The following is a 23,481-nucleotide window of genomic DNA, read 5'->3' on the forward strand; positions in this document are numbered from 1 at the left end:
AGAACATGGATAGGTGACGTTTCGGGTCGGGACCCTTTTTCCTTGCTTTGTTAGAAACATAGAAACATGGAAAATAGGCGCGAGAGTAGGCCATTCGGCCCTTCGAGCCAGCACCGCCGTTCAATATGATCATTGCTGATCATCCACAATCAGCACCCCCTTGTTAAAGTGTTTCAGAAAAAGAAAAGGCAAAATAAGAGGGAGCAGAAAAAAGTACAAAATATAAGAGGGAGGGTCAAAGAGAGAGAGGGAATGAGACAGATAAATACATTTGTGGAAACACAATGGACTGCAGATGCCAGAACCATGAGCATTAAACAATAGACAATAGACAATAGGTGCAGGAGGAGGCCATTCGGCCCTTTGAGCCAGCACCGCCATTCAATGTGATCATGGCTGATCATCCCCAATCAGTACCCCGTTCCTGCCTTCTCCCCATATCCCCTGACTCCGCTATCTTTAAGAGCCCTATCAATCTCTCTCTTGAAAGCATCCAGAGAACCGGCCTCCACCGCCCCCTGCGGCAGAGAATTCCACAGACTCACCACTCTCTGTGAGAAAAAGTGTTTCCTCGTCTCCGTTCTAAATGGCTTACTCCTTATTCTTAAACTGTGGCCCCTGGTTCTGGACTTCCCCAACATCGCTCTGGGCAACTGGCAATCACCGAGGTACAGAGTTAAGTAATGTAACAGCCGCAGGGAAGAAGCTGTTCCTGGACCTGCTGGTCCGGCAACGGAGAGACCTGTAGCGCCTCCCGGATATCAATATCAGTTTTATTCGTATCATGTATCACGTACAATTGTAATCATGTATAATCTTTCTGCTGACTGGTTAGCAGGCAACATTAAAAAAAAGCAAGAATAAACTAAACTAGTCAGCTTAACAAAACTAGACTAAATAAAAACACTGGTCACATGTAGAAACGAGGAACTAAACAAGATATAGAGAGCTGGAGTAGCTTAGGGGGTCAGGCAGCATCTCAGGGGAATATGGATAGAAGACATTTTGTATCGGGACCCTTCTTCAGACTGATTGTAAGGGGCGGGGAAGGGGAAAGTTGGAAGAGTGAATGAACAGGTCAAAGCCCGGCAGATAACATGGTAGTTGAGGAGGAGGGCAGCAGAGATCACAAGCGATCAAAATGCAGTCTAGTTCAGTTTAGTTTATTGTCACGTGTACCGAGGTACAGTGAAAAGCTTTTGTTGCGTGCTAACCAGTCAGCAGAATGACATTACGTGTTTAGAATTGAGCCATTTACAGTGTATAGATATATAATAAGGGAATAATGTTTAGTGCCCATCTCTCCAGAGCAAATTTTTTTTACATACAGATTGGCGAGTGAATGTTCACATGTTATAGGGATAGAATTAGGCCATACGGCCCATCCAGTCTACTCCGCCATTCAATTATGGTTGATATCTGCCTCCTAATCCCATTTTCCTGCCTTCTCCTCATAACCCTTGACACCCGTTCTAATCATGTAACGCGCTGCCTAGGGGGTGGTGGTGGAGGCAGATATAGTAGTGGTGGTTTAGATAGGCAAATGGACATGTAGGGAATGGAGGAATGCAGGCTTATATGCAGGCAGATAAGAGTTGGTCTTGGCATTGAGTTCGGCACAGATATTGCCAGTTTAGTTTAGTTTTGTTTGGCTTAGTCTCGTTTAGATCAGAGGTACAGCAAAAGCAAAGATACGAGAGACTCCTCTACTATCTTTGGGGGAAGATGACGTTTCCTCCACTCCTTAGTTGATCCAGGACTGATTGTCGGTCCCCCCCCGATACCAGATGAAGGCGGCCGGCGGGAGAGCCTCAAGCGTCTGCCCGCGGTCGGCGCTCCCGAGGCAGCGGGCAATGCTCCTCTAGTATCTTTGGTGTAATCCGTTCCAAAGATAGATCCGGTCAATCATCTTTGGTGTAATCAGTGTTGTAGGGAACAGTGTTTTATACAGCATCGACCACTTCACATATTTAGTTAATATAATTGTAAATTTTATTAATATTATTGGAAATTGCGCTCAATAAAATGGCGTCGTGTCATACCCATGTCATACTACGCTTTTTTTTCGCAGAGTGGCGCATCTTGCTCTGCTCTATAATCTTTGGCGGAGACAGTGGGCTTGTGGGAGAGCTGGGAAAGAGGGAGAAAGCAAGGCCTCAGAGGGCGGTGGAGGCCGGTTCTCTGGATGCTTTCAAGAGAGAGCTAGATAGGGCTCTTAAAAATAGCGGAGTCAGGGGATATGGGGAGAAGGCAGGAACGGGGTACTGATTGTGGATGGTCAGCCATGATCACATTGAATGGCGATGCTGGCTCGAAGGGCTGAATGGCCTACTCCTGCACCTATTGTCTATTGACTATCTGAAATTAGAGGTCAATCTTCACGCCGCTGGGGTGTAAACTACCCAAGTGAAATATGAGGTGCTGTTCCTCCAATTTGCACTGGGCCTAGGAATCTGTTCCAAGCTCAAAAGGTCATAAGGGATAGGAGCAGATTAGGCCATTCGGCCCATCAAGTCTTCTCCGCCATTCAATCATGGCTGATCTACCTCTCCCTCCTAGCCCCATTCTCCTGCCTTCTCCCCATAACCCCTGACACCCGTACTGATTAAGAATCAGTCAAGCTCAGACTCCCAGCTGACACACGTGTCTCAATGTGTGACACCATGCCCCAACTCTGCGTCTACGGGTTCAGGCTGAAGAAAAACAACCACAAGTAGGTTGAGTTTGAACGAGTGCGGTTCACAGACAAGTTTCCATTTAGATGCAGCCACGAGTCAGGTCGATCTTCACAGCGAAGATGGAATTTCAATGCTTGCTCATTTGCTCCTCCTAGTTGCAACTCTGGGAAAATATTCTGAGTCTGAAGAAGTGTTTCAGCCCGAAACGTTGTCTATTTCCTTCGCTCCATAGATGCTGCCGCACCCGCTGAGTTTCTCCAGCATTTTTGTCTACCTTCGATTTTTTCAGTATCTGCAGTTCCTTCTTAAACACTTTGTCTACTTCACTGCGAAATCTCCTCAAGGTATGCCTACTTTGAAGAAGTTCTCCTCCTCGCTCCGAAGACAGTTTTACAACCTCCTCTCTGACTGTCCTCCCTCTGTGATTCCCCCTTCCCTCCAACTCTACGACCACATCCTAACCCAGACCCGATACCACAGCCACATTTGCTTATTTTTTAAGTCTGAAGAAGGGTTTCGGCCCGAAAGATTGCCTATTTCCTTCGCTCCATAGATGCTGCCGCACCTGCTGAGTTTCTCCAGCACTTTTGTCTATTTTTTTGCCATTCGGCCCTTCGAACCAGCACCGCCATTCAATGTGATCATGGCTGATCATCCCCAATCAGTACCCCGTTCCTGCCTTCTCCCCATATCCCCTGACTCCGCTATCTTTTAGAGCCCTATCTAGCTCTCTCTTGAAAGTATCCAGAGAACCGACCTCCACCGCCCTCTGAGGCAGAGAATTCCACAGTCACAACTCTCTGTGTGAAAAAGTGTTTCCTCGTCTCCGTTCTAAATGTCCAGCGGTATGAATATTGACATGTCTAACCTCGAGTTACCCTTGCTTTCTGTCTCTCTCTATCCCTCCCCCATCCTAATTCTCCGACCAGTCTGACTGTCCCCTGATTAAATTTTATCTTTTTATGCTTTGTTGTCAACTTCTCCGAGCTAACGATAATCTATTCTACATTTTTCCTCGATCGTCGTCCCCTTTGATGTCTCTTACCCTCTCCCCTGAATCTGTCCAAAAAAGAGTCTCGACACGAAACGTCACCTATTCCTTCTCTCCAGAGATGCTGCCTGTCCCGCTGAGTTACTCCAGCATTTTGTGTCTTACTTATCATTTTATTGTTATACTACTTGAAAAATACCAGAAATTGCTCGAGTTCAGATTTCCGTAACTCGGGTACCTTGCAAATCCGAATCCCGTTAATGCGATAAGTTCTAGGAGTAGAATTAGGCCGTTCGGCCCATCAAGTCTACTCCACCATTCAATCATGGCTGATCTATCTTTCCCTCCTTACCACATTATCCTGCCTTCTCCCCATAAACCCCTGACACCCGTACTAACCCCGTACTATCTCGAGTATCTCGCAAATTTGGATTTCTGTATCTCGGATATTCGGATTTCTCGGGCCGCTGCGAGAGTTAGACTTAGCTCTTAGGGATAAAGGAATCACGGCATATGGAGAAAAAACGGGGTTCTGATTTTAGATGATCAGCCATGATCATATCCTTTTGCTCTGGAATTTCATTTAATTCACATGTTTATTTGATAATGTTTTATTATTAATGTTTAATGTTTTATGTGTCATTCTTAATTGTCATTATATGTCATTTGTTAACTTGCAAGCCGAGCACCAAGGCAAATTCCTTGTATGTGAATATACTTGGCCAATAAACTTATTCATTCATTCAAATGGCTCGAAGGGCCGAATGGCCTACTCCTGCACCTATTTTTCTATGTTTCTGTGTTTGCCTCTACGCTTTCTATGTTTCCAGTGTTGGCGATGCCTTGCAGTGTGCCTGCCTGGCTGAAGGGAGGGTGGGGTGCGGACTGTCTTACTTATCATTTTATTGTTATACTAGTTAATCTTCTTCCTGTCGAGTCCACACACACGATTAGAAGTTGTTCAGCCAGAGCTGAGCACGCTTCTCGTCATCTGCATGTAATAATAATAATAATAATAAATTTTATTTATGGGCGCCTTTTAAGAGTCTCAAGGACACCTTACAAAAATTGAGCATGTAGAGGAAAAACATGTAAGGGGAATTAAATAAATAGTAGAGACATGACTAGTACACAAAGGAAAGACAGAATTCAATATAAAACACAGTATGAGGCAATTAATGCACAGATGAAAAGGGACGGGGACGTGGGGCTAAGGATAGGTATCTGTCTCAATGGTATCTGTCTCACGCTTCTTGTGCTTATACTAGTTAATAAATACAAAAAATTGTTCAAGTTCGAATTTCCGAAAAGTTTGAAGTTCGGGTAGCCCGCAAGTCCGGATTCCCGTATCTCGGAAATTCGGTTTTCCGTAACTCGGGTTCCCCGCAAATCCGGATTCCCGTATCTCGGACATTCGGATATCCGTAACTCGGGTTCCCCGCAAATCCGGATTCCCGTATATCTCGGTCATTTGGTTTTCCGTAACTCGGGTATCCCGCAAGTCCGGATTCCCATATCTCGGAAATTCGGATTTCCGTAACTCGGGTACCCCGCAAGTCCGGATTCCCGTATCTCGGAAATTCGGATTTCCGTAACTCGGGTTCCCCGCAAGTCCGGATTTCCGTAACTCGGGTCATTCGTAACCCGGGGGCTCCCCTTCCCCTTCCCCTCGCATTGAAGCGGAGCGGGCACTGGCGAGGCAGGCGCTGCCCTGCGCTGCGCTGTGCCCGCCTGACGGTGTCGCTGCCGCCGGCGGCCAGCGGAGGGCGGACCGCGTCACCCGGCCGCGCGGTGCATGCCGGTGTCTGTAGTCCAATAGTGGGGATGAGGTCACAGGGAACGCGGCGGGTGACGTCAGGTGTGGGACTACAGCTCCCGGCGTGCCCCGCGCGCGCGCCGCCTAAGCATCGTCAGCGCTTGTGTGTGAGGGAGAAGAAGCGGCGGCGGAGACGGAGACGGTGAGGAGACGCCATGGCCGCGGCGATGGCTGTCCTGGGTGAGTGCTCACCACTATCTCCCTCTCTCCTCACCGGCGGGCGGCTCAACAGGGTGGACCGAGGAAAGCGGGGGCCGGAGACCCCCCCACCCCCGTCACCGAGCCGGACAGCGATGAAACTGGCCCACTCGGCCCGTCCCCACCGTGCTATCCCCATCTAATCTCCCTCCCATTTGGCCCATAGAGTCGCACAGTGTGTAAATTGGCCCATTCGGCCCGTGCCTACCGTGCTATCCCCATCTAATCTCCCTCCCATTTGGCCCATAGAGTCGCACAGTGTGTAAATTGGCCCATTCGGCCCGTGCCTACCGTGCTATCCCCATCTAATCTCCCTCCCATTTGGCCCATAGAGTCGTACAGTGTGGTAACTGGCCCACTCGGCCCGTCCCCACTGTGCTATCCCCATCTAATCTCCCTCCCATTTGGCCCAGAGTCGTACAGTGTTGAATCTGTCCCATTCGGCCCGTCCCCGCCGTGCTATCCTCATATAATCTCCCATTTGGTCCGGTCGTACAGTGGAAACCAGAATCTTCGGCCCGTCTCCACTGTGCTAACCCCTCCCTCCCTCCCTCCCCCTCCAATCTTGTCCCATTTGAGTTAAGTGGGTCATAGAGTCATAGACACAGAGCCAGACAATGCAGAAACAGGCCCTTCTGCCCATCCCCACCGTGTTATCTCATCGCCACACCGCCATAATTATTAACATAAGCTATATAAACAAATGAATTTTAGAAGAAAGGACAGGGCTCAGTGTGGACTTGTACATGGATAGGAAAGGGTTAGTGGGACATGGATCATACATAGGTAAATGGGACTGGATTAGACGTGTCCTTCTGGTCAACGTGGATGAGTTGAACTGAAGAAACTATTCCTATGCATATCCATATGCCCATATTCCTATGCTGTATGACTCCATAATGTAACTACAAAAATGGAAACTTAGTTCTGGAGGATGACACAAAATGCTGGAGTAACTCAGCGGGTGAGGCAGCATCTATGGAGAAAAGGAATGGGCGACGTTTCAGGTCCAGAACCTTCTTAAGACTTCTTCAGTACTGGAGGAACTCCATGAGTTCGGCAGCATCTGTGTTAGTGTAGCCTACAACACAACGGTATGGACATTGATGTCTCCAATTTCAAGTAAACCACTAGACACCCCCCACCCTGCCAAATATCTCCCACTAGTTCCTCTTGCCATGTCCCTTTCCTACTCCTCCTGCCCGAAACGTTGCCTGCTTCCTACGCTCTATAGATGCTGCCTCACTCGCTGAGTTTCTCCAGCATTTTTGTCTACCTTACTCCTCCTGCTCATCTTGCGTCTCCCTTTTTCCCTTCTCCCCCCTTCACCCATCTCCCTCCCTATGGCTTTACATTTCACTCTTCCTTCCTTATCTGGAAAACCTTTGCTGCTGTATCCACCTGTCACTTACCTCAGCCAATTAACCCACCAACTCTCGCATCTTTGGGGTGCAGCCGGTTGCAGGAGCACCCGGAGAAAATGTTTTTGCGGGTGAACATGCGAACTCCATCCCTGCATATCCATAAGCCTTCCAATAGTCTCTTAAATGCCACTATTGCATCTGCTTCAACTATCACCACTGACAGAGCATTCCACGCACTCAACACCCATTTCGTAGAAGAAAAAACTTGCCCCACACATACATAGAAACATAGAAAATAGGTGCAGGAGGAGGCCGTTCGGCCCTTCGAGCCAGCACCGCCATTCATTGTGATTTCATTCATCTCCTTTAAACTTTGCCCCTCGCACCCGAAACTTACACCCTCTAGTATTTGATGTTTCCATCCTGGGGAAAAGGTTCTGAATGTCTATCTTATCCATGCCTGTCATAATTTTGTGTACCTGGGTTGTCTCCCACAACCTTTGTTTTTCCAAAGAAAACTATCCAAGTTTCTGGACATGTATTTATGTCCTACAGAGTACTGCATTTGAGATATATATTTTGAAAGTTATCAAACACCACTATTTTATGCATAGATATTTAGACCATGAATTTACAAATGTAAAGAATACAAAAAGGGTACATGGGTAGGACAATTTTGGGAGGGGGATATCAATTCAATTCAATTCAACTTTATTGTCATTGCACAGATACAAGTATAGGTACAACAAAATGCAGTTTAGCGTCTGGTCATAGTCATAGTGCAAGATGGGAATTATAAAAAAAAACCAGAACAAGCATACATTAGAGTAAGAAGAGTACTGGTTAACAATGTGGATGGAGAGACCAAAGATATCTAGCGACGGGACTCCGAGTTCAGCAATGTAAGTGTGTTGTTGAAAAAGCTGTTCCTCATCCTGCTAGTTCGAGACCTGAGGCTCCTGTTTATGACATGAACCACAGGCAGGCAGGTGGGACGAGGATAGCTGGGACATGTTGGCCGGTGTGGGCAACATGTCGGCAAGTTGGGCCGAAGGGCCTGTTTCCACACTGTATCACTCTATGACTCTAAACCAGTTCTCCAACTGTTATGTTATATTGAAATGTTAGTTTTTCTGTCTGAAGAAGCATGATCTAAATATCTGTACATAAAAGAGTTCTTTGATATCTTTAAGTTCACTTGCATGAGGAGGAGTAAATATGTAGATGTACATTTAGCATGTTATTTTAAACGTGTATCCAGCTTGTGTCTGAGGGTGAGTGCAGGATCCAGGTCAGCTGTCATCCTTTCATAATTTTAGGCGGTCACGTTGCTGCCTTTCAGCGAATGCAGCGCCAGAGACCCGGGTTCGATCCCGACTACGGGTGCTGTCTGCGCGGTGTTTGTACGTTCTCCCCGTGACCTGCGTGGGATTTCTCCGAGATTTTCGGTTTCCTTCCACACTCCAAAGACGTACAGGTTTGTAGGTTAATTGGCTTGGTAAATGTAAAAATTGTCCCTAGTGGGTGTAGGATAGTGTTAATGTGCGGGGATCGCTGGTCGGCGCGGACCCGGTGGGCCGAAGGGCCTGTTTCCGCGCTGTATCTCTAAACTAAACGAAATAATCAAACAGTATGCTTATCAAGCGAGTGCTGAAGGTGACACCATAAAGAGGGGGGCAGTCATTGCTATAGTTGAATCAGTCCCACGGGAGAAGAGGGAGAAAATAGAAAAGAATGTTCAAGTTCGTTCAAGTGAGTTTATTGTCATGTGTCCCTGATAGGTCAATGAAATTTCATGCTATGCTTCAGCACACAGAACATAGTAGGCATTTACTACAAAACAGATCAGTGTGTCCATATACCATAATATGAATATATACACACATGAATAAATAAACTGATAAAGTGCAAATAACTGATAATGGGTTATTAATAATCAGAGTTTTGTCCAAGCCAGGTTTAATAGTTGGTGACCTTCATTAAAATAATAACTCTCAAAGTCTGTTTAAATATCCCTGACCCAGGTAATGTTTGATCTAGATACTGAGCTAATGTACCTGAAATCTTTTCCAGTGGGGCGTTCACTCTAACTGCTCCTCATAACAAGGCAAACAAGGTTTATTTTTGTCCATCCACCGTACAGTGTGTTTGGTGCAAAGGCACTTTTTGATAGTGGGCGAGTTAATACAATAAATGACATGTACATTGACACTCATCTGAGTTAAACAAAAATGTCTGACACAGTAAAGTATCATCTTACTTAAGGACATGATTGGTTTTACTATAAGAGGACATGAGGTGCTTGAATAACTCTGCGGGTCATGCTACATCTCTGCAGTACGTGGATAGTTGATGTTTCGGGCCCCGACCAGTCATTGAGTCATACAGACTGGAAACAGTCCCTTCAGCCCAACTAGACCATGTTCTCCCAGATACCCCACCTACGCTAGTCACACTTACCCGGGTTTGGCCCATATCCCTTGAAACTTTTCCTATCCATGTACCTGTCCAAATAGTGTCCTATATTTTCAAGAGATCATTGGATTTAGATCTTGGGGCTAAAGGAATCAAGGAATATTGGGGAAAAAGCAGGAATGAGGTACTGATTATAGATGATCTGCCATGATCATATTGAATGGTGGGGCTGGATCGAAGGGCCGAATGGCCTACTCCTGCACCTATTTTTCTATGTTTCTATATTGGCCCCGTCAAGTCTTTGAGCTCTGAATTTAGTTTGTTTTGATATAAGATGTATGTATATGAATGTATTGTTAGTAAAAATGTCAGATTATTGAACACCCTGTCAGTCATCGCCCTGGCGATGTTTCCTGCAATCACTTGAAACTCATGGGACCCAAGTTCCCACACTTCTTGGCATTAAATGGGGGCCCCGGTCCCTGCATTCCCATGAAATCCAGCCGCTGTAAAATTTCTTATGCTAGTGTGTAATATCAAGAAAAAAAATGGTGCTTGTGTTGAGGTATTAACAGGAGTATGTCCAATAGTTTGGAAAATTGCCAGTGTAGCACTAACAAGTCCCAAGCATGCTGGATTACTGGATTGTTTTTGTACATTGTACATTATTGTTGTACGTTCTGTTCCTTGGCGAAGCGTCCTCTTTACCTTGGATATCCCATGGCTTGGCCTCTTCGGCTGTGTTTACTTCAAGTAATGGCAGGATCTGGATCAGCTGAGACAATCAGTGTCCAGACAGTGGCCATCCAAGGTAGAGGACACATAGAACGACAACATAACGTACCACTCCTATACTCAGTGGTGAAGGCCATTGAACAGTACAGCACAGGCAAAGGCCTTTCGACCCACAATATCTGTGCCAAACATGATGCCAAGTTAATCTAACCTCTCCATGAATTGAATCCATGTCCCTCCAGGTGCCCATCTGAAAGCCTATTAAATGCCACTATCGTATCTGCTACCACAACCAGAGAGCAGACTTGAGCTACTATTTACCTCGTTGGTGACCTTTGGACTATCCTTGATTGAAATTTGCTGAGTTTACCTTGCACTAAACGTTATCCCCTTATCATGTATCTACAGTATAAATGGCTGGATTGTAATCCCATATTGCCTTTCCGCTGACTGGTTGGCAAGCAACAAAAGCTTTTCACTGTACCTTGGTAGACGAGACAATAAACTAAAATGTGTTTCCACCACCATCCCTGGCTGTGTGTTCCAGGCACCCACCTCTCTGTGTATAACAAAAACTGGCACATCCCCATTGACCTTAAATCAGGTCCATCTGACCTTAAAGCTATGCCTTCTAGTCTTTGACATTTTCAACCTGGGGGAAAAATGGCCTCCTTCGCCCTGTCCAGGTTTCAAAGAAGCATTCTTGCCTATTTTTTCCACTTCATTTTAACATCGGTCTTCATTTTAACATGTGGTCCCACAAGATGGCAGCTCTTCACAGTCGGCACTGCTCTGAGGCTGTTGTAAGTTTTTCTCCCACGAGTGAGACTCGAATCAATAAATGTTAGTTTACTTTATTGATACAGCTCGGATGCAAGCACTTCGGCCCACCTAGTCCGTGCCGAACAGCGATCCCCGCACATTAACATACACACACTTGGAACAATTTACAATTAGACCAAGCCAATTAGCCTCCAAACCCGTACATCGTTGGACGATGGGAGGAAACGGGGGAAAACCCACGCAGGCCACGGGTAAAACGTCCAAACTCCGTACAGACAGCACCCGTTGTCTGGATCTCTGGCGCCATGAGGCAACTCAACCGCTGCGCCACCATGCCGCCCGTAATGCTGACCATTCATGCCAATATTTTCATAACAGGTCATATTATTCCCATTTTGCATAATATCAGCATATCACCAGTTTATGTTCATTTACAATCTCAAAGCAAATAGTTCAAAGCGTTTTAACGCAATATTCATATAATTAGTGTTCAATATGTGTGTAATGGCAAGCCCTTAAACTGTGGTCCTACTCTATAAGAGTACTTGATGTAACTGCACTCGGTACTTGTTGTGACTGTACTCAGCACTTGCTGTGACTGCACTCAGCTTGAACATTTCTCTTAGGATATAGTGTTGACTCTTAGAGTGTGCCAGTTTGATGCATTTAGTTGTAGACGTCACATCATTTGGGAGAGAAGACACTAAGTGTTGGTGTAACTTAGTAGGTCAGGCAGCATTTGGATAATATGAACAGGTGATGTTTTAGGTGAAGGGATTTCCTCCACAACGTCTGAACAAGGGTCCTGACCCGAAATTTCACCTATCCATGGAGTCTGAAGAAAGGTCCCGACCTGAAATGTTACCTGTTCATATTCTCTAGATATGCAGCCTGACCTGCTGAGTTGCTCCAACACTTTGTGTAGGAATGTTACAAAATTTTGAGATTTAAAAAATCAAGCCTGTAATTTATCCCACCAGATAAAGCATAAAAAGAACTTTAATTTGACACCTAATTAACTTTCATACCTTCAGTATTAAAAAAGTTATGGCCATTTTCATACTCGGAAATTAGCATCTTGTTCCCTATTGCTTTTTCATTGACTTAACACAAAAGCTGTGATCGAGGACAGTCAAAAGCCCATAACTTTCTTAAAAATTAAGAGAACTGAATGAAATGTTCAGTTATTATTGATTGAAGCATTCTATAAAACTTCTTACTTGGATGACATGAAATTAAAGCATATAATTAGTTAATTACCTAATTGTAGCTAATTATAAAATTAACCGTTGTGACGGAAATAGTAATAAACACCCAGACTGCCTTGAAAATTAAAAAATGTGATATTCTCAAGATCAGAACTTTAATATTATTGTATTATACGCTGTACGTCCGTCACAGATAGGTAAATAAATTACAATTTCTAGCAATGGACCAAGTCTTTATGGAGAGGATCAGTTGCTAGCTGGTACATTGGTATATCATAATCAGTAGCATCATCATATTCCTCAGATTGTAACCAATAAGCAACTCTGTCCACCTTGTTTTTCCTCAACTTTTCAATTTTGTCATTGTAAACTACAAGTTTTTGCTCTTCAAACCACGCATGACATGCCTTTCTGCCCATTACTTTCCCATTAAGAATGTCCTGTAGATCATCACATTTGGAGTAGTCCAAATTCGGATAATCTCTGCGAATGCTGTCTAAATCAGTCTCTTTTGCTGGGCATTTGGATTGACAATTTTGCATTTCTTCTTCGGAGACATATGTTTAAAATGTAAAAGAAGAAAAAAACACTGAACAGCATTAACAGAAACAAGTTATTAATTTCAGCTTTAGAAAAAAGGTAGAAATTATAAAGTTAAACGCTAAAACAAATAGTAAATACCCAACAAAAAATTCATATTCATCAGTTTCATCAAAGCAATTGAATTCATCTAAATTCAATTACTAGATCTAAACACCTATCCATTTCTTAAAAAAAGGCTAAATTTTTAAAATAGCCTAAGTATCCAAATAACAAACTAATCCCATTCACACAAGAATTCACAATATAACATGATTTTTAAATCTCACGGTCATGAACATATGCAAAAATGGAAGGAATTTAATGTTTAATTCCCATAAATTAATCTAGAAACATCCACTCTCAATATAATCAAAATTATTATTTTTTGCACAATACATGTGACTAAAACTGTTGTGGATATTTAGTATAAAAATATTGATTATGGATAGACAATAACACAAAATATAGCCGATTTAGATACTCTTATGACACGAATGTCCAAAAAAAAAGAATTTTAATCATCTTGCGCATGGGTGTTTCTGGAATGCGACCGATTGGAATGTTGCCGTAGCCGTGAATATTGGCAGAAAAGACATGGCCAATTTGTATGGGGACTAAATAACATTTTCGCATTGTAAAATTAGACTAAAGCACCCCAAGAAGCAAGATTCTATTTGACATAAACGCCTTTTGTTGTCCTGTTATTGCGATCCGTCACGTTGAAGGCGTTCAGGCCGTTAGAAGTCTTTTACTTTAATTCAGCGATTAAATTGTCCAGCGATTTATATATTTAAAAAAAAGGGGGGAACGGAAGTACGATCGATTTTTCTTCACCGACTAGCAGCCCGAGGAAATCCCTCTCCAACAAGCGATACAAACCTGCATTTTAATCCCGTCCCCCTGTCCCCCAAAGGCTCTGTAGTCGTACACACAGCCAGTGGCAGATCTGCAGCGCCGCTGAAGGTAGGTTTTATAACATCGCTACTTTGTGTCGTCTTCTGTAAATCACCATCTGCTGATCCTTGTTTCTACACCATTTGGGAACACCAGTGAGCTTGAACAGTTCAATGGCAGCTGCTATATATTTCACAAGGTGTCTGTGACCAAGCAAACGAGTCCTGTAGTCTGAAGAAGGGTCTCCTGTACACTCCTTCCTGTATACACAGTGAATTTAGAGTTGCATTTGGGTCATGCTGGTGAAGGACACCGAGGGACTTAAGATGACAATCTGATAATTCCGTGATCACTTTCTTTAATTATTTCATTTGCAGGTGATTATTCCAAACCGTTTAGTTTAGTTTAGAGATGCAGCACGAGAACAGGCCCTTCCACCCACTGGGTCCGTGCCGACCATCGATCCCCGCATATTAACACTATCCTACACACACTAGGGACAACTTTTACATTTACCAAGCCAATTTACCTACATAACGGTACGTCTTTGGAGTGTGGGAGGAAACCGAAGATCTTGGAGTAAACCCATGGGTGCAGACAGCGCCCGTCGGGATCGAACTGGGGTCTCCGGCACTGCAAGGCAGCAACTCTACCGCTGCGCCACAGTGCCGCTCTAGTTTAGTTTATTGTCACATGTACTGAGGTACAGTGAAAAGCTTTTGTTGTAATCTTAATTTAACGACCATGCTGCTACACTGTTATTTTTCCCCAGGCTCCTCCATCCTGGCCCTGTTGTTAGCTGGGTACTTGGCACAGCAGTATCTTCCCCCTCCAAAGCCAAAGGTGATTGGTGTGGACCTGGGCACCACGTACTGCTCGGTCGGAGTGTTCCAGCCTGGCACTGGGAAGGTGGAAGTGATTGCCGACCAAGCCGGGCGAAAGACGTTGCCAAGCGTGGTGTCGTTTACTGACCGAGAGATATTGGTGGGGTACGGTGCTCAGGAAGTGGGTGACGCCAACCCGCTGAACACTGTGTATGATGCCAAGCGCTTTATAGGGAAGCGTTTCACGCCCGAGCAGCTGAGCGATGAAAGTAGCCGCTACCAGTTCAAGGTAAAGACACAAGCGGTTCTGTTCACCGTTCGATTTATACATTTGCGGCACAGTGGCAACAGCGGTAGAGTTGCTGCCTTACAGCGCTTGAGGCGCCGGAGACCCGGGTTCGATTCCAACTACGAGTGCTGTCTGTACGGAGTTTGTACGTTCAGGATCGGTCCGAGTCAGCATGGATTTACGAAGGGGAAATCATGCTTGACTAATCATCTGGAATTTTTTGCGAATGTAACTTGGAAAATGGACAAGGGGGAGTCAGTGGATGTAGTGTACCTGGACTTTCAGAGAGCATTTGATAAGGTCCCACATAGAAGATTAGCAGGCACAATTAGAGCACATGGTATTGGGGGTAGGGTGCCGACATGGATAGAAAATTGGTTGGCAGACAGGAACCAAAGAGTAGGGATTAACGGGTCCCTTTCAGAATGGCAGGCAGTGACTAGTGGGGTACCGCAAGGCTCGGTGTTGGGACCGCAGCTATTTACAATATACATTCATGATTAAGATGAAGGGATTAAAAGTAACATTAGCAAAATTGCAGATGACACAAAGCTAGGTGGCAGTGTGAACCTGCATCCTCATAGGATGCTATGAGGATGCAGGGTGACTTGGACAGGTTGAGTGAGTGGGCAGATGCATGGCAGATGCAATTTAATGTGGATGAATGTGAGGTTATCCACTTTTGTGGCAAAAACAGGAATGCAGATTATTTTCTGAATGGTGTCAAGTTGGGAAAAAGGGAAGTACAACGAGATCTGGGGATCCTTGTTCATCAGTCACTGAAAGCAAGCATGCACGTACAGCAGGCAGTGAAGAAAGCGAATGGCATGTTGGCCTTCATAACCAGAGGAGTTGAGTATAGGAGCAAAGAGGTCTGGAGCCTGGGATCCCTTGCTGGGGATCGCCGAAGAAGAGCTCCGACTGCCGGCCTGCGGCCTATAACATCCTGAAGCCGCGGTCATAGAATCATAGAAAATAGGTGCAGGAGGAGGCCATTCGGCCCTTCGAGGCAGCACTGCCATTCATTGTGATCATGGCTGATCGTCCCCTATCAATAACCCGTGCCTGCCTTCTCCCCACATCTCTTGACTCTACTAGCCCCTAGAGTTCTATCAAACCGTAAAGCTGCCTCTGGTTTGTCCTCTTTGGGTTATTAATTATGTGCGGACAGATAAGAGTTAGTTGAGCACAGACATTGTGGGCCGAAGGGCCTGTTCCTGTGCTGCACTGTTCTATGTGCTAACACCCCAAGGCAGGTAGAGCAGCACGGTGGCGCAGCAGTAGAGTTGCTGCCTTACGGCGTCAGAGACCCGGGTTCGACCCTGACCACGGGTGCAGTCTGAACGGAGTTTGCATGCTCTTCCCGTGATCTGCGTGGGTTTTCTCCGAGAGATTCAGTTTCCTCCCACGTTCCAAAGACGTACAAGTTTGCAGGTAATTTGGCTTGGTATATGTGCAAATTGTCCCTAGTGTGTGTAGGATAGTGTTAATGTGCAGGGATCGCTGGTCAGTGTGTACTAGGTGGGCTGAAGGGCCCGTTTCTACGCTGTATCTCTAAACTATACTATTCTGAAGCTGAAAAGAAATGTCCACACTTTTGAAAGAGGTGGGAACGATTTATCAGAATATTACTGAGGGCAAAAGGTATCTACAGTGTTGACAAACTGCATTGGTTCACTTCAGAGCAGAGGACGTTGAAGTTGGCATATGTAGGTTCCTTGCAGATGGGAAACTTTAAAATTCTTAATTGTCATCTTCACAGAAGAAGATACAAGCAAACCCGCCATAAATACCAGGCAATCAAGGTCCAGCAGAATGGTATCGTAAAGATATTACTGGGATTGGCGGGCTTCAATTATAAGGAGAAACGGCGGTTAGTAGTGAGAATGAGGAACTGAAGGAAATTTATATTATTCTTTCTTCTTTCGTGTCCATCATCTATGTTTCAAATGTTCGGGCAGGCTCCTGCATATGGACAGACTTCTCGTTTGCCACCGCTGGATCTTCCAGGCAGCATTCTTCACCAAGAAGTGGGCATCTTAGTAGGTGTGGCACCGACTGTACAGATGTTTCACATTCACATTCTGTGTCTGCTGCATCTGCACGGCCCCATTTGCTCATATTGGCCTTGCATCGGCCCATCCTGGTACGAAGCCTATGGAGGGACATCCAGGTCTTCCAGTCACACCTGTGACCAGGTGGCAGCTGTTCCTAAAAAGAAACATTGGTGAGACTGAGGCCGCTAAATCCCAATTAACTGACGATCTGTATCTGTAAAGTCTTAAAGGTCTAGCCACGCTCTGTGACCACACTTGGTGTATTGTGCGCAAGTCTGGTCACCCAGCTATGGGACGGATGCCGTCGAACTGGAAAAGGCACGGAAAAGATTTGCAAGGATGTTGCTGAGAATGGAGGGAATGGACAGGCGATGTTTTGGATTTGGACCCTTCTTGAGTGTGAAGTCTTTCAACTGCGCTCAGGAAGCCATTCAGCCATCTCTTGTGTCCATCCCAGAGTAGTTTTGCATGCATTTTATATCCACACTGTGCTATCGTCTGTTTACAGGTGTTGTATCATAAGGGGGATGCGCAGTTCTCCGTTTCTGTGAATGAATCGTTCCACGTCACGCCCGAGTACGTTGGCTCGCTGTTGCTGTTGGAGTTGAAGAAGATGGCGGAGGACTACCTGGGGATGCCCGTGAGCAAGGCTGTCATTTCAGTACCAGCAGATTTTGACGAGAGGCAGAGAAACCACACAGTGAAAGCAGCTCAGCTCGCAGGTAAGTGGAACCCTCTTGAATGAATGAATGAATGACTGAATGACTGAATGACTGAATGACTGAATGAATGAATGAATGAATGAATGAATGATGAATGAAGACATTATTGTCACATGTGGCAAGTCACAGTGGAATTCTTTTCATTCACTGGGTGAAACCCCGCACACCAGGTCCCCATTGCTCTTCCCCGTCCATCATGGTGGTCCCCCCCCCCCCCCCCCCCCCCCCCATCCAACGCTGGATCCTCCTTTCTTCCTTCCCTCAGCAGCGACATCCTCACCCCACTGTCGCCTAGCAACTGACTGAGTTGCTTGTTATTTAGTTGGGTCTCAATTCCATGGGGCGCAAAGGATGAGGGGAGATCTTATAGAGGTGTACAAAATCATGAGGGGGATAGATTGGGTAGATGCACAAATTCTTTTACCCAGAGTAGAGGAATCGAGGACCAGAGGACATAGGTTCATGGTGAAGGGGAAAATATTTAATAGGAATCTGAGGGGTAACCTTTTCCACACAAAGGGTGGTGGGTGTATGGGACAAGCTGCCAGAGGAAGTAGTTGAGGCTGGGACTATCCCATCGTTTAAGGAACACTTGGACAGATACATGGATAGGACAGGTTTGGAGGGTTATGGACCAAGCGCAGGCAAGTGGGACTAGTGTAGCTGGGACATGTTGGCTGGTGTGGTCAAGTTGGGCCGAAGGGCCTGTTTCCACACTGTATCACTCTGTGACTCTATGAGTCTATGACTCTATCTATGGCTAGTTTAGTTTAGAGGTACAACGTGGTTACAGGCCCTTCTGCCCACCGAGACCATTGATCACCCGTTCACACTAATTCTATGCCATCACACACGCACACCAGGGGCAATTTACAAAGGCTATTTAACCTACAAACCCGCACGTCTTTGGGATGTGGGAGGGAGCAACAGCACCGGAGGAAACCCACGCGGACGCAGGGAGAACCACCCAAAGATAAGATTGAACCTGGGTCTCTGGCGCTGTGAGACAGTGGCTCTACCAGCTGTGCCGCTGTGCCATCCATTATTGTTACCAGGTTTGTGGAATTTAAGCTCTTAAGTAATACGCAGTAACCCAAATCTGCAGCCAAATGGGATGCAGGAAAGTGAACAATAGGCTAGATACTAAAAGATAAAATGGAAAGTAGATCTTGTGTACTGTATGATTTCACCATGACTGCTTCAACTGCTTGTTATTAACATGTGACAGCTGCTCCAGAGAAATGAGGACAGTACTCGTGAACGAAAAGCAGCATTGCTCAAACAGACAGATAGGTCTTGATCTCATAAACCTATAATGGCCCGAGTTTTATGGTGGAGGAATGCGTTCACCATTCATCATGGCTGCAAGCTGTCCAGGAACTCTACTTGTAATTTTTATAGTAACAGCTTGCTGTACTTGGAAATCCATGTGTGAGTGAGCAAGACGAGGAATTGTGTGCCGATCGAAGAATCTTTGCTTCTTCTTCTTCTTGCGTTTGAAGCCGCAGAAGTCTGCAGCAGGGTGATGCCATCCGGTTCGTTGCCCGCCCTAAAAATGGCGCATGCTCCGAGTTGGCGCCGAGCTGCGGCTCTGCCGCTGTCTCTGTTTGTCGTGGTTGAGATCAGTTGACGGGCTCACCACGGGGAGGTCAACAACTTGAGCCCCAGAATCTTTGCTAAGATATCCAGGGATAGAAATCAGTCACCAGTCACAAGAGCGAGACACAAGATATAGAAGATAGGGTCGGAGTCTGAAGAAGGGTCATGACCCGAAACATACGTACATTGAAGCATTTCATTTTGTTTTTCCATCCACTCATAGCAAGTTGACTGTTTTTTGCACCCACACACCTGGTGTCGGTGGCATAGGTACCTGTGGCTATCAAATTGTACAACTCCTCCCCCTTCTGTCGTGGGGTAGACTGGCACTGACTCCCCCCCCGCCCCATCCCCAATCTTTGCACGTCCCCAATCCTTTCCACTCAATAGACAATAGGTGCAGGAGTAGGCCATTCGGCCCTTCGAGCCAGCACCACCATTCAATGTGATCATGGCTGATCATCCCCAATCAATACCCCGTTCCTGCCTTCTCCCAAAATCCCTTGACTCCGCTATCTTTAAGAGCTCTATTTAACTCTCTCTTGAAAGCATCCAGAGAACCGGCCTCCACCGCCCTCTGAGACAAAGAATTCCACAGACTCACAACTCTCTGTGTGAGAAATTAAAGTGTCACTTTAATTTCATGTTTCATATATTTTGTGTGTTTTTATGACTGTTGGCAGATCAATTTCCCTCCTGGGATAAATAAAGTTCTATCGTATCGTAGGGCTGTAGACCGGTGTAGCGAGTCTGGCCATTTTTCTTTTGCAGGGCTGGATATCCTTCGGGTCATTAACGAGCCGACTGCAGCAGCCATGGCCTACGGACTGCACAAGGTGGACGTATTCAACGTGCTAGTGGTGGACCTGGGTGGTGGCACCTTGGATGTCTCCCTGTTGAACAAACAGGGGGGGATGTTCCTGACCAGAGCAATGGCAGGTAAAAGCAGTTGTTCCGTCCTCTTGTTTCTTTTTAAGCTTTCAAAACATAAGTCGGCAAACTTATTTTTTATTATTAAGGGTTCTTCAAGATCCTAAGAAGAATTGCCCAAATCTTGTGGGATGTTAACATGGCTCCGAGAATGAAATTATAAAGAGGTGTGAGGTAAACCAGACCGCTTAAAGTGGCTTTAGCCAATAACAGGGAGTTTGAAACACGGGAAGATAAGGCAGTCTTTGTCAAGAGCACAACATGCTGGAGTGTCTCGGTGGGCCAGGCAGCATCTCCGGAGAAAAGGAATAGGTGATGTTTCAGGTCAGGATCCTTCTTCAGACTGAAAGATAGAGGTGGTGGTGGTGGGGGGGTAAAACTGGAGGAGCCACTATGCCACCCTCTGTTGGGAAGTTGCAGTGAGGGTCGAAGAGAACACAGTCTATCTAAGATGCCCATTCTGCAAACAGTAAAGCTGCCTCTGGCTTGTCCTCTTTGGGTTATTAATGATGTGCGGACAGATAAGAGTTAGTTCAGCACATTGTGGGCCGAAGGGCCTGTTCCTGTGCTGCACTGTTCACTGTTCTATGTGCTATGTGCTAACACTCCAAGGCAGGTGGCGCAGCGGTAGAGTTGCTGCAATACAGCGTCAGTGACCCGGGTTCGATCCTGACTACGGGTTCTGTCTATGCGGAGTTTGAACGTTCTCCCCGCGACCTGCGTGTGTTTTCCCCGAGAGCTCCGATTTCCTCTCACGCTCCAAAGAAGTGCAGGTTTGTAGATTAATTGGCTTGGTGTAAATGTAAAATAGTGAAATTGTAAATTGTCCCTAGTGTGTGGGATTGTATTAATGTGCAGGGATCGTTGGTGGGGCGATGGGCCTGTTTCTGCACAGTATCTCCAAACTAAACTAAGCAGGGGTGAGATACAGAAACGGTGCAACCTCTCTAATGGGACTAACAGCAAAACTACATGGCCTACCCTATGTTGCGTGATTCTAACTTGATGTGCTTTATTATGACAGGGAATAACCAGCTGGGAGGCCAGGACTTCAACCAGCGGCTGCTGAAGCATCTGTACAATCGGATATACCAACGGTTTGGGACTCTGCCGTCAAACAAGAGAGACATACATCACCTGCGCCAAGCGGTGGAAGCAGCCAAGCTGAACCTGACCCTGTCGGACACGGCACTGATCAAGGTCCCGATCTCACTGCCAGACCCCAGGCAGCCCGCTGAGGAGCCAACGGACGGCAAGGGGGGACAAGCTGATAGCAGCATCCAGGTCCTGCTGGAAGAAACGGTGAGCAGGGACCTCTTTGAGGAGTTGAACCGAGACCTGTTTGAGAAGATCCTGGAACCGGTGAGAGAGGTGCTGTCCCGCGGCCACCTGGATCGCTACGAGGTGGATGAGATCGTCCTGGTCGGCGGGTCCACCCGCATCCCGCGGATACGACAAGTCATCCGCGAGTTCTTCGGCAAAGAGCCCAATACCTCGGTGGACCCCGACCTGGCTGTGGTTATTGGCGTTGCCATACAGGCGGGGATAGTGGGTGGCTCGTGGCCACTGCAGGTCAGTGCCTTGGAAATCCCCAACAGGCATCTACGTAAAACGAACTTCAACTAACGGACTCCCTCGCATTGAACTTGTTTACAAAGGCTCAGAAGTCAACTTAATTCCGTGGATCGGAGATGGAAAACACAACGTATTGCTAACGCTCTTACCTTCAGTCTTCAGAGTGACCTCCTTAGCTTCCGGCAAATCATTTGGGGAGGTCAGTCACTAATTTTGAAAGCTTTGCTTTATTAGCTCTCTGGCGTTCTACCTTCCTCTCTGAAGCAGTGGCACTGACTAATATGGGAGCCATGTTGTTTGTTATTTTGGACAGGTCACCAGAGAAGGACATCATTCATCACAGGTTCTGTTGTTTCTTAGGTACCGTTTTTAATTTTCACCTCCCTGTTCCACAATAAATTTTCTGAGCCAACTCGCCGCATTCAGTCTCACCAAGCCGATTATGGCAAGTCTATGGTTTTGGGACCACCCTCTTAAGAGTTTCAACTCTTGGTCGATTTGGCCTACAAGATAGTCACAAGTACAGGTAGCAGGGGCTGAGTTCCTGGCTCTCTTGACTCTCCTTTGCAAAGGGCAGGAGGTGTCTGTCAGGTGAAGATGATATGTGCTTTACATTGACACCACTTGCTTATCTTAAGTTGGCCACGTGGAATGTATGGGAGATGTCACCAAGTTCTTGCCGTTGAATAACCAGAGTGGACTTTGGGCAAGATATTAATGGTGGAAAAAATCTTTTGGATTTCAGGAGAAAAAAAAGTGCCCTCTAAGTAGTCTTACAATATGGATGATAAAGGAACTGACTTTATCCTGAAAGGACTGAGCATTTTCTCCTTCAGAAACTTCAGTTAAATGTGCGACAGAAATGAAATCAGTGCTTTGACCCACGACGTTAGTTTATTTAAAGTGACTTTTGTTTATTTAAATGGTGCCATAAGGCAGAAAAAAAGTGAACGTATAAATTTATTAAATATATATTTATATGAAATTTTATACATAAAGAGACTTCTTTATGAACCAGATCCCTTCTATCCTTGTTGCAACATATGTTAGATGAAAATGATGAAATGCTTGATTAAACATTTTCTTGTCCTGACCCGGGGACTTTCTTCTGGGCAATTAAACTCTGACTTTTATTTAAAACTTAAATCTCAAAAAGGTAAGAGTTACTGGTGTTAGACACAAATGCTGGAGAAACTCAGCGGGTGAGGCAGCATCTATGGAGCGAAGGAATAGGTGACGTTCCGGGTCGAGACCCTTCTTCAGTTACTGGTGTGGTCAGTGTTATTAACCCTTGATAATCTGGCAATGAATTGCTCTCTTAAGCCACTGTGTGGAGCGGGATGTTCCAAAGTTTTGATTAATTCTGTGAAGGAACGGTTGATTTATTTACGAGTCTGGATAGCGTGTGACTCTGAGGGTGGTCTGTGGCGGCACTCCTCTTGTGCCTTGGTGAGTTGCTGCAATGGTGGCACCCGAAGGAGGCACATGCTACAGATATGGGCTCTTCGGCCCAACTTGTCCACATGCCCCACCTGTCTACGCTTGGCCCATATCCCTCTACACCTGTCCTATCCATGTAACCATATAACAATTACAGCACGGAAACAGGCCATCTCGGCCCTTCTAGTCCATGCTGAACACTTACTCTCACCTAGTCCCATCTACCTGCACTCAGACCAAAACCCTCCATTCCTTTCCCGTCCATATACCCATCCAATTTATTTTAAAATGATAAAAACGAACCTGCCTTCACCACTTCCACTGGAAGCTCATTCCACACAGCTACCACTCTCTGAGTAAAGAAGTTCCCCCTCATGTTAC

The 23,481-nt window shown here is 45.8% G+C and overlaps 1 protein-coding gene across 1 annotated transcript; it reads left to right on the plus strand.

Annotated features, from left to right (window-relative positions):
* Positions 1 to 5,573: 5,573 nt before the first annotated feature.
* hspa13 (heat shock protein family A (Hsp70) member 13) lies at positions 5,574 to 23,147 on the plus strand. Its single transcript, XM_033032373.1, has 5 exons — positions 5,574 to 5,665; positions 14,437 to 14,777; positions 17,343 to 17,556; positions 19,927 to 20,094; positions 21,110 to 23,147. Exons 1-5 carry the CDS (start codon positions 5,641 to 5,643, stop codon positions 21,709 to 21,711), a joined length of 1,350 nt encoding a protein of 449 aa, XP_032888264.1. The 5' UTR covers positions 5,574 to 5,640; the 3' UTR covers positions 21,712 to 23,147.
* Positions 23,148 to 23,481: the final 334 nt, after the last annotated feature.

The sequence above is a fragment of the Amblyraja radiata genome, chromosome 14, assembly GCF_010909765.2.
Source record: "Amblyraja radiata isolate CabotCenter1 chromosome 14, sAmbRad1.1.pri, whole genome shotgun sequence".
NCBI lineage: Eukaryota > Metazoa > Chordata > Chondrichthyes > Rajiformes > Rajidae > Amblyraja > Amblyraja radiata.

What these genes read in the sequence shown, in the direction of transcription:
- hspa13 (XM_033032373.1), top strand. Translation starts at nt 5,641, where the DNA reads ATGGCCGCGGCGATGGCTGTCCTGG. An exon ending in CGCGGCGATGGCTGTCCTGG is followed by an intron (nt 5,666 to 14,436) that starts GTGAGTGCTCAC and finishes ATTTTTCCCCAG; the next exon opens with GCTCCTCCATCCTGGCCCTG. An exon ending in GTAGCCGCTACCAGTTCAAG is followed by an intron (nt 14,778 to 17,342) that starts GTAAAGACACAA and finishes GTCTGTTTACAG; the next exon opens with GTGTTGTATCATAAGGGGGA.